Here is a 12305-nt window from a genome sequence, read left to right as displayed (position 1 = left end):
ATGATCTTAGGAGTACTAATAGTGCTGTCTTTATCTATTGGTGCTGGGCTTGCTGTTGGAGAGACCCCACAAATCATTTTGGCTCCAGAGGTTGAGTGACTGTGCATGGAAGAATTGACTATAGTTGGAAGAAAAGGATCAGGAAATGTAACAGCATTTTGTCACAGATGAAGGTCCCTTTCTGACACTGACTTCGCATATATCTTACTCGAAGCATCAGCATTATACCATTGGACAGCTGCCTTTGGGCCTTCATGGATGCCGCTTCACCAATTTGCATGTTCTAGGGCAAGTGATTCCCATGTGTCATTGGGGATGTTGCATTTGTTTAGTGTGTTCTTGTAACATTTCCTCTGCCGTCCTAGTAATCACTTAGCAACTGCAGAGTTCAAAGCAGAGTAATTGTTCAGGAGTCTTGTGTCGGGCATGTGGGCAATGTTGCCCTGCCCATTGCAGCTGGTCATATGACCAAAGCTTCAACACTGGGGATATTAGGAGAGGATGGGGGAAGATGCTGACATTGGTACCTACCAGTGGATTTACAGGGTTATGTGAAGGCAATGCCAGTGATAACTCTCCTGGGATTTGCTTAACATTCCTTAAATAAGGAGAAGGAAATTGTTGTATTCTAGATATGGTCTCAGAAGTGTAGCAACTGTAGCAAATTGTCCTACTTCTGTATTAATTTCTGCTTAAAATGTATTACACTTGCTTTCCTAATTACTTGCTGTTCCTGCATACTGACTTTTAATGATTCATATATCTTGACAGCCAGATTCTTCTGTACCTCAGCCAGCTATTTCAAAAATCAGGCAGGATTAAAAGGAATAATATATCTTGGTACAGTCACACAGGATGTCGTTGATTATTTTGATCTGATCCTGTGCAATGCACATAAACAATTGGTAGGGATTCAAACACAGGTCTGGGCTAAACATTTAGGAGGTGACAGCACTTTTGGGGAAATTGTAAACCATTGCCCCACCTACAAGGGTGGAGGGGTGAAAGGTTGGTTTTGAGAAGTGACGTGATGACAGCAGATTCGAGAGAGAAGGGACAGAACATGAGAGAGAAGTTAATACTGTTGACTAGTCTAGCAATGCAGAATGGAAACTAGCAGTAAGTAATTTAGTGGGAATTGGGCCACGAAAGCATGAGAGTCAGTCTTGTGGATAAGTTAATATGACATGAGGGATATACTAACAGATACATGGGAACACCACTACCTTTAAGTTCCACTCCAAGCCATTCACCAGCTTGACCGAGAAATATATCGCTGTCCCTTCACTGTTGCTGGATCAGAATCCTGGAATTCTCTCCTCAGCATTATTGTGGGTCAGCCCACAGATGGACTGCAGCGGTTCAAGAAGGCAGCTCACCACCACCTTCTCAAGGGCAACTAGGGATGGGCAATAAATGCTGGCTGGCCACTGACGCCCATATCCCACTGATGAATATTTTTTAAAAATATGGGAGAAAACTGGAGAAAGACGCAAGTCAGGGCAAGGACAGCAGCGACCCGTTGAGGTAGGGAGAGAAACAGCAAAGGCAGGTGATGGTGTTGTTTCAATTTTGGTGACAAAATTGCACGATTCTAGGGCACGTGATGGCAACGAGGATTGTGGAGATAGTGAGAGTGGTTTAACAAGACAGTTTGGAGTAGAGAAAGAAACCAGGGGTGATATTGGAATGGAAAATATTTTTAAGCAGGTGAGCAGGGCGTTGACAGTGCGTTGTGTTGACAGTTATCCACACCCTTTGGACTTATGGGAATATGGTAATGGTCATACCGTAGGGAGGCAACCAGGTTGAGAGAGTGTACTGGTTTTAATGGGGATTTCGTAGACTGAGGGTGCAGTTGAGCAAATCAGTCGTTGTAGGAATAACATGGTGATTGGAGAGCTAAAGGTTAGGCAGTTGGGTTTTTGAGACTTCGGTTCTAGTGAATTTGGGAGAGGTTTCCCAAAGGGGTTACAGAAGTAAGTAGGGTTTGGAGGTAGACCCAGCATATGGGTTTTATGATGTAAGGAAATGGACAGAAATGGCCTTCTCTGTGATTGGTTCTTTGGGGGTAGCTGAGCCACCTGAGAGGTGAATATGGTTTGTGGATTGACTTGGAGATAATGGAGGCAGAAACTGAATGTAGCAGGTTTCTGTAACCATGGAAATCAACTGTCAGTCGAATTAAGGTGCAAAGGTGCAAATGTGCCAATGTTAGAAATGGAGAAAATCAGAGAAGGTTGGTGGAAGAAATAACCAAGGATAGAGGTGCACAATGAGGCACTCCTTCAGAAGCCACATACCCATAATAAGAACATAAGAACTAGGAGCAGGAGTAGGCCATCTGGCCCCTCGAGCCTGCCCCGCCATTCAGTAAGATCATGGCTGATCTTTTTGAGACTCGGCTCCACTTACCCGCCCACTCACCATAACCCTATATTCCTTTACTGTTCAAAAATTTATCTAGTCTTGCCTTAAACACATTCAGGGAGGTAGCTTCAACCGCTTCACTAGGCAGGGAATTCCACAGATTCACAAGCCTTTGGATGAAGAAGTTCCTCCTGACCTCAGTCCTACATCTGCTTCCCTTTTATTTTGAGGCTATGCCCCGTAGTCCTAGTTTCACCTGCTAGTGGAAACAACCTCCCTGCCTCCACTTTATCTATTCCCTTCATAATCTTATGTTTCTGTATGGTCTCCCCTCATTCTTCTGAATTCCAATGAGTATAATCCCAGTCTACTCAGTCTCTCCTCATAATCCAGCCCTCTCAACTCTGGAATCAACTGAGTGAGTCCCCTCTGCACCCCCTCCAGTACTAGTATATCCCTTCTCAAGTAAGGAGACCAAAACTGCACACAGTACTCCAGGTGTGGCCTCACCAGGACCCTATACAGCATAGCCTCCCGTTTTTAAACTCCATCCCTCTAGCAATGACAGACAAAATTTCATTTGCCTTTTTAATTACCTGCTGCACCTGCAATCCTACTTTTAGCGATTCATGCACAAGGACACCCAAGTCCCTCTGCAGAGCAGCGTGCTGCAATTTTTTACCATTTAAAACATAGTCCATTTTGCTGTTATTCCTACCAAAATGGATGACCTCACACTTATCAACATTGTACTCCATCTGCCAGACCTTTTCCCACTCACTTAGACTATCTATATCCCTGCAGACTTTCAGTGTCTTCTGCACACTTTGTTCTACCACTCACCTTAGTGTCAGCTGCAAATTTTGACACACCACACTTAGTCCCCAACTCCAAATCATCTATGTAACTTGTAAACAATTGCGGTCCCAACACTGATCCCTGAGGCACACCACTAGCCACTGACCGCCAACCAGAAAAACACCCATTTACCCCTACTCTTTGCTTTCTACTGGTCAACCAATCCTCTATCCATGCCAATACATTACCTGTAATACCGTGCAACTTTATCTTATGTAGCAGCCTTTGGTGTGGCACCTTATCAAATGCCTTCTGGAAATCCAGATACGCTACATCCACAGGTTCCTCATTGTCCACCGTGCAAATAATGTCCTCAAAGAATTCCACCAAATTAGTTAAACATGACCTACCCTTCATGAACCCATGCTGGGTGTTCCCAATGGGCGAATTTATATCCAGATGTCTTGCTATTTCTTCCTTAATGATAGATTCAAGCATTTTCCCCACTACCGAAGTTAAGCTAACTGGCCTATAGTTACCTGCTTTTTGTCTACTTCCTTTTTTAAACAGTGATGTCACATCGGCTGTTTTCCAATCTGCGGGAACCTTCCAGAGTCCAGTGAATTTTGGTACATAATTACTAGTGCATTTGCTATTTCCCCCATCACCTCTTTTAGTACCCTGGGATGCATTTCATCAGGGCCAGGAGACTTGTCTACCTTTAGCCCCATTAGCTTGCCCGGCACTGCCTCCTTAGTGATAATGATAGTTTCTAGGTCCTCACCTGCTATAACCTTCTTGCCATCAGTTTTCGGCATGTTATTTGTGTCTTCCACTGTGAAGACCGACACAACATAACTGTTTAATGCCTCGGCTATTTCCTCATTCCCAGTTATTAAATTGGCCTTCTCATTCTCTAAAGGACCAATGTTTGCCTTTGTCACTCTTTTACAATTTACATATTTATAGAAACTTTTGCTGCCTGTTTTTATATTCTGAGTTAGTTTACCCATAATCTATCTTACTTTTCTTTATAACTTTTTTTGTGGATTTCTGTTGGCCTTTAAAGATTTCCCAGTCTACTAGTTACCCACTAATCTTTGCTTTTTTGTATGTATTTTTTTTTTAATCTGATACTTTCCTTTATTTCCTTACACATCCATGGCTGACTATTTCTTTTCCTACAGTTCTTCCTTATCACTGGAATATACTTCTGCTGAGCACAATGAAAAAATCGTTTTGAAAGTCCTCCACTGTTCCTCAATTGACCCACCATAAAGTTTTTGCTCCCATTTTACCTTACCTAACTCCTCCCTCATCCCCTCAAAATCTCCCTTGTTTAAGCACAGGACATTGGTAGTGGATTTAACCTTCTCACGCTCCATCTGTATTTTAAATTCGACCATACTGTGATCGCTCCTTCCGAGAGGATCCCTAACTGTGAGATCATTAATTATTCCTGCCTCATTACACAGGACTAGATCTAGGATAGTTTGCTCTCTCGTAGGTTCCATTACATATTATTCAAGGAAATTATCGCGGATGCATTCTATGAACCCCTCCTCAAGGCTGCCATGACCAACCTGGTTTGACCAATCGATATGTAGATTAAAATCCCCCGTGATAATTGCTGTACCATTTTTACATGCATTAGCTATTTCTAGTTTATTGCCCGCCCCACCACGATGTCACTATTTGGTGGCCTGTAGACCACACTTATCAGTGACTTCTTCTCCCTGCTATTCCTAATTTCCACCCAAATGGATTCAACCTTTTGTTCAGTAGAACCTACATCATCTCTCACTACCGCCCTGATATCATCCTTAAAAATCAGAGCAACACCACCTCCCTTACCTTCCTGTCTGTCCTTCCGAACAGTTTGATACCCCTGGATATTTATCTCCCAGTCATGACCATCCTGCAACCATGTCTCTGTAATGGCCACTAAATCATACCCATTTGCCATGATTTGCGCCGTCAACTCATCCACCTTGTTTCGAATGCTCCGAGCATTCAGATAAAGTGCCCTTATGCCAGTTTTTGCACGTTCTTTTTGGGTCCTATCACTTCCATTACCCAAAAACCAAATGCAAATCGGCAGCTTTAGTTAATACTTTGGTAAATACTTTGGTAATGACAAAGGTCTATACCCAGTTGCAGCTCGATCTGCTCAACAATGCCACACATGGACTGATAAATAGGAAGTAATATTCATACCACCTGATGGCCAAGCAATGATTATCTTCAATAAGAGAATGGCTGAACTCCAAAACTCTCACCACTAACATCTTGAAATTCAACATTGTGCAGAAACTGGACCAGCTAATAAATGCTGCGGCTGCTGGAGCAGGTCAGACTACATATTTGGCAGAAGTGGCTCAGCTCTGGTCCTCCCAAAGCCCTTCCACCACCAACAAAGCATGTGTTAGACGTTTAACAGAATATTCTCTACTTGCCTGGGATGGATGCTATTGTTCCAGCACTTGAAATTCAGCAGCATCCAGCAATCCATTCGATTGCAATTTGGTCCACAACTCCCAAACATCCATTCCACCCCCTCCACCACCTGTGATCCACAGCTGCTGTATGGACTATCTGCAGCAGGCCACCATGGCAGCTTTTCCTGAATCTTTATCACTGCTACATTCCCTACAAAGTCATGTATCGTCTCAGCTTCGACATATATCAGTGCTCTTCCTTAATTGCTAGAACAAAGTCCCTCACATCACCTTGGATTCATTTGCACCAGATGGTGGTTCAAGTGTCAACCCTTACTGGTTAGACCGATATCCTGAGAATAAAAGTGCCTTAAAAAAAAAGGAGCACTTGGGATCTGTTGCATCAGTGTTTGGCAGAAATTGGGATTGGGGCAATTCATACATTGCTTTTGGAGAAATTTGAGACAGGTTATGCTTGTGAAAAGTGTTGCATTTGATATTTTAACTATTATTCTTTTAAAGGTCTGTCTTTGTGTTAAAATAAAATCTCCAGAATTTCTAAAATGGTTGCAATCTGAATTGCTATATTTACATACAGGTATTTCCTTTACATTTTAGAAATTTCATTTGGCCTTTTTCTGTCGTACAGAATTATCACAGAAGTACTTTTTTTTTATCTTGTGTAGGCCAGTCAGAAGAGAAATCTGATGGCAGCAATGGTAAGTGTCACGTAAACATGATGAACATTTGCATTTGTATTATTGTTGTTAAGTAACTGAAAACAGCAGAGTCAAAAAACTACTTCTAATGTACAGTTTAGTGTGCAAGTTTTGTTTGTAAGAGTTTGAATAAGAACTGCATAAATTTGGTCAGTTAGAGTCTAGTTGACCTTATTTGTATTCAGTTAATTATGTTGGACTCTCAGTCTGAGGAAAAAAATTCCAAAAAATGGAGAAATTTAGAAATGTGGTCCTTGCTGTCAAAACACAACGACAGATTAGTAAGAATACATACTTGTGGTCATGGTGTGCTGCTTAAGTATATCCTTGATATCTGCTGGGCTGGAAAACTGTACTGAGATTGATAATTGGTGGAATTACCTTGATGGACTTGCTAGTGATCAGCTTCCATCATTTATGTAGCTTGTCCACCCTCTTATAAGATGGTCATAGCAATGTGTACATGGGAAAAACATTCACAAGAAGCTGAAGTTTGAAATTGAACTGCAGGTGTACTTATTGCTTGAATTCACCCTGGAATGGTTTTATGGGTCTTATTTGGAAAACCTGGACAGTTTCAGCCTGATTCTTACATCTGTGGGGATCTACTTGAGCTTGTTGTTGGAACTGAATTTAAAAACGACTAGAGTTAAATTTATATAAATAATATTGTATCTCTCAAATGTTCCAATCCTACATGCACTGAATTCGTTTTCAAGTGGCTGTTAATGGTAAAGATGGAATTTCATTTGTGCGAGGTAGGATCCCCTTAAACCCAACAGACAAGCACTTAATATTTTGTTAACAGTTCACAGAGGTATGTTAGCGGGGAAGTTTGACCCTTTATTGTTGGGTACCTGACCTAAGTAGGTCTGGTATTTCATTATCCTGCTCTGAGATTCTTCCTCTTTTAATGAGGCATAAAATTAAAAGCCTGCTCTGTGACTTTCACTTAGCATAATTATTTTGTTGTCTGATGATTATAGTTGAGCTAACAATGGTGTCAAAGTGTTTCGCGTCATAGCCACTTGCCTTGATATAGTACATTTAAAGAAGCACTCAAAGACACTTTGCACATAGGCACAAATGAATATATGTTAAGCCAGCAAGAGAACAATATTTTGTTTGAATTGATGGGTTTGGAGAAGATTTTTAATGAGAGACAAAGTGGTAGAGAGCACTAGAGAGAATTTTTTTGAGTAGGAGTAGACTAAGCACCTTATCGCTTCTTCACTGCAGATGGGGAAAAAGGAGAGAGATACTGCGAAGGAATTGGGAGAATTAATCATCAGTGAGGGTAGTGCTAAAAGAACCTGCAACTTGGGGTAGGATGGGGGCATAAAGCTATTTATGGTCAAAGACCAGATTTTTGAATTGAATGTGTTGATGGATAGATAAAATTATGATCAGGGAGTAAAAGTGATGGCTGATGGGTTAGCAGAGTCAAGTGCAGGCAGTGTTGAGGTAGCCGGGGTTTGGACAAGTTGGAGGGAAGCAAACAGGAGACAAGCAGAGACACCATATGAGTAGTCCAGTCTGGAAGTGACCAAACGTATGAAAGTTTCTTTTGTGAAAAGGTGGAACTATATAACGTTGCAGATCCTGATGGTAACACGTGGACTGAAAAGCTGTATCCTTGGTCAAGGCTAAGGAGTAGAATTTATGGTGAGGATATCAAAAGTGATGTCTTTGGCCTTGCTGATGTTGAACCGGAGAGATTCGTATTGTCTAAGACTTGATATCAGAGAACCCGTATAGAGTGGTGGTTGCACACCATTTACAGACAGTCCCTGGATTATGAACAGGTTCTGTTCAGGAGTCCACTCACAAGTCGATTTGTATGCATGTTGGAACACAATGCAGGGCACTATAAATGAGCTGTTCGTAAGTACAAGGAATGTTGTACGTCAGGTCTTTAAAATTGCACCCCTACATAAGATCACATTTGTAAATTTATTAAACCAGTGTACAACTAATTTACCCAAAATTCAGAAACAAGAACAAGCATCTTGACTAATTTCCTTTATTTTACTCAGTCTTCCAGATTAAACATTACCCTTTTTTTGTTTTAACCTTTAATGTATGTAGTTTCTGTTCATCTGCACATACCTCAAAGTTAAAAGTACAGAGAGAACATGTGTAGAACAGGTGTATTTCTAAATTGATTCTCTTTTATAAAGAATCTTATCTGAAAGCGTAACATGGGATAGACCACAGCAATCCTCAAATACTTCTCTGTCAGGACATTTGGAGAAGTTGTTGGAAGTAACCCGTAAAATCAATATTTGGCAATATACTTTTTAAAACAAAAGTATCAAAACTGTAGAGGATCAAATGGAGATCTATAGTGGAATCATTACATTAGAATTAGAAACTATTGTATTATTCTTATTTATACTTCTAGAAATTGTATCGTGTTTAGGATGAAAATGAATGGAATTCAGTTAAACAGATCTGCATTCTGCCAGACTGTCACTCTGGTATTTTAGAAACTTAATGTCTGTATTCTTGGTCTACTGACTTTGTTCTTCTCATTCCTTGGTAAGATTTTAGAGTTCATTATTATGAATGTGATTTCGGAGTACTTGGAAGTGCATGCTGAAGTAGGGCTTTGTCAAGGGGTGGTCATACCTGACCAATCTGTTAGAATTCTTTGACGAGGTAAAGAGCAAGTTAGACCAAGGAGAGCCAATGGATACGATCTGTTTGGATTTCTTGAAGGTCTTTGGCAAAGAAGTTTCTAAGTAAGTTAAGAGTCCATGGAGTTCGGGGCAAGGTACTGGCTGACTGCCAGAAGGCAGAGAGAAGGGTATCTCTTTCAGGATGGTAGCTGGGTACTCATGGAGTCCGCAGGGTTCAGTGTTGGGACCACCGTTATTCAAGTTATACATTAACTGTCTGGATGAAGGCACCGAGGGCATTCTTGCTAAGTTTGCAGATGACACAAAGATAGGTGGTGGGACAGGTATTGTTGAAGAAGCACGGAGACTGTAGAAGGACTTAGACAGGCTAGGAGAGTGGGCAAAGAAGTGGCAGATGAAATACAATGTGACAAGGTGTGAGGTTATGCACTTTTGTAGGAAAAGTAGAGGTGTAGACTATTTTTCTGAACAGTGAAAGGCTTTGGAAATCTGAGGCATAAAGGGAGTTGGGAGTCCTAGTTCAGGATTCTCTTAAGATTAACATGCAGGTTCAGTTGACAGTTAGGAAGGCAAATGCAATGTTAACATTCATTTCATTTCAAGAGGGCTAGAATACAAGAGCAGAGATGTACTGTTGAGGCTGTAGTCAGACCACATTTGAACTGTTGTGAGTAGTTTTAGGCTTCATATCTAAGGAAGGATGTGCAGGTTTTTGAGGGCATCTGGAGAAGGTTTGCAAGATTGACACCCAACATGAAGAGCTTGTCATATGAGGAACGGTTGAGATCTCTGTGTCTGTACTTGATGGAGTTTAGAAGGATGGGGGTAATCTGATTGAAACTTAGAGGATACTGAGAGGCCTGCATAGAATGGACATGGAGAAGACATTTCCTCTAGTGGGAGAGTCTAGGACCTCAGAGTAAAGGGATGACCCTTTTCAAACTGAGATGAGGGGGGGTTTCTTCAGCCAGAGAGTGGTTAATCTGTGAAACTCATTGCTGCAGATGGCTGTGGAGGCCAAGTCATTGAGTGTAATTAAGACAGAGATTGATAGGTTCTTGATTGGTAAGGGATCATGGGTTTCTGAGAGACGGCAGGAGAATAGGTTTGAGAAACACTTCAGCCATGATCAAATGGTGGAGCAGACTCAGTGGGCCAGATGACCTAATTCTGCTCCTGTATCTTATGGGTGAACAAGTGAATCCCCTCATTAACACCCAAAACCTGCATTCAATTAAACTCTATATATGATTAACATAGACTAGACTTATATTCTCCAGAATTTAGAAAAATGAGAGGCAATCTCATTGGAACGTATTCTTATGGGACTTTGTAAGGCAGATGCTTGGTGGATGTTTTCCCTGGGTTTTAGGGTTCTAAAGCACGGAATTACAGTCAGAGGTGTCAGCCATTTTGAGATGAGAAATTCATTCACTCGATGTTGATTCTTTGGAATTTGCTACCCTAAGAACAATGTAGATGCTCAATTGTTAAGTGTATTTAAGACAAGTTAATTTCCTTTGCCTTCAAAGGAAATAATGAGATTTGGGGATAGTACAAAATGGATCAGTTATGATTGTATTGAATAGCAGCACAGGCTTGAAGATCCAAATTCCCTATTGCTTTGCTCATTTCCCGTGTTTTTGTAAATGGCCTCCCTCGGCATTTGTCTCCTCTCTTTTTGCACTCTAGTTTCTGAATCTTTCCAAATCTCTGTCTTTGTCTTGAATCTCTCTCCCTGCTAAGTCACTGCTCCCCATCGAACCTTGATTCCCCTTCCTCTGAGGCTAATTTTTCTTCCTAACCCTTGTTTTTTAGCATCTGTCTCTGATCTGGATGCCTGCTCCTGCTGGGTCATCACTCCATTGAACTTGATCTCCCAGTTTCTGTCAGTGCTTCAGTCTGAATTCCATGTGCACTTGCTGTGTAACCAACCCTGTCATGATGATGTCTTGCCGCTGTCTTTTCAGTTCTATCCCAAGCTGTACCGATACCCACATTTTCTCTGTATTCCTGTTCATGTAGTACAGTTGAGACATGGAGCAGCGCAAATAGAAAATGGGTTGGCAGATTGGATATAAAATTAGAATAAATTAGTGTTGTACAGATTTCAGAAGGATTGGCATTTAGATGTTACAATATTCAGTGCTAGTTCACTTGTCCTTTCTGTAGGTATAACTGATCTTAACTTGGCATAAACTTAATCTCAAAAAATGCTGCCTACTCAAAAATTAAGAGATTTGACAATCTGTGGAGGACTATCAAAGGAATATGTAAAAGATAGTTTTAATGAGTGTAATTTGGGAATATACGTTAAATTGTAGCCACAACCTTTTTGGGATTTATAATAAGGAACATACAACACAAGAAGATGAAAACAACGGTAAATTAGTTAGAAACTCTGGTTAGGTTTGGAATACAACATGAGGTTTTGAATGCACCATTATAGAAAGGACATTAAAGTCTTTGAAAGCTTACAAGATTGGAAACGATAGTCAAGGGAGAGACTTAAAATACTGGAAGAGCTCTGCTGGAGCTAATAATAATGAGAAAGATTCAATAAATCTTTGTAGAATTCAAAGGTTTAAATAAGGAAATTGTATCTCCTGTGGGTAGGGAATTGTTGAGGTAGCTATAAGAATGAGAAGGATGTTTAAGACACATTACACAACAGGTTTGTTGAATAGGATAGCACTTGGCCACAGCAAGTAGTTTAGGCAAGGGCCATTACGTCCTTTGAGTAGAAATCGATAATCAGTTAAAGTGAAATTTGAGATTATTGAAAAAGAGAGCTGTAGTGTCGGATAGAAGCATAGAAAATAGAAGCAGGAGAAGGCCATTCAGTCCTTTGAGTCTGCTCCGCCATTCATCACAGTGATGGCTGATCGTCCAACTCAATAACCTAATCCTGCTTGCTCCCCAAAACCTTTGATCCCATTTGCTCCAAGTGCTATATCTAATCACCTGTTGAATACATTCAATGTTTTGGCATCAACTACTTCCTGTGGTAATGAATTCCACAGGCTCACCACTCTTTCAGTGAAGAAACGTCTTCTCATCTCCATCTTAAATTGTCTACCCCAAATCCTCAGACTGTGACCCCCCCCAGTTCTGGACACACCCACCATTGGGAACATCCTCCCTGCATCTACCCTGTCTCGTCCTGTTAGAATTTTATAAGTCTCAATGAGATCCCACCACCTCATTTGTCTGATGAATTTTGAGTTGCTCTCATAAAGAGCTGACAGACACCAAATTGAATCAGCCTATGTTCGAAACTTCTGTGGGTCTATGGTTTTCACTGACACTCCTGGGTCTCCACTCCCACGGCTTGCACT

At 41.1% G+C, this 12305-nt stretch overlaps 1 protein-coding gene across 2 annotated transcripts in view; it reads left to right on the top strand.

Moving 5' to 3' along the window:
- The window catches only part of LOC109937412 (general transcription factor IIF subunit 2), a 103072-nt gene that overhangs the window by 37062 nt on the left and 53705 nt on the right, over positions 1–12305 (top strand). The window contains exon 5 of one of the 2 annotated variants that reach the window (XM_048602903.1): positions 6293–6325. The exons of the other annotated variant lie outside the window; for it this stretch is intronic. Coding sequence (XP_048458860.1) covers positions 6293–6325 — 33 coding nt within the window. The remainder of the gene's footprint in view (positions 1–6292; positions 6326–12305) is intronic. 2 annotated transcript variants of the gene reach the window in all.

This window comes from Rhincodon typus, chromosome 11 (genome assembly GCF_021869965.1).
Source record: "Rhincodon typus isolate 14 chromosome 11, sRhiTyp1.1, whole genome shotgun sequence".
NCBI lineage: Eukaryota > Metazoa > Chordata > Chondrichthyes > Orectolobiformes > Rhincodontidae > Rhincodon > Rhincodon typus.
Note: the sequence above shows the minus strand (reverse complement) of the source record. Positions and strands in the feature narration are given on the sequence as shown.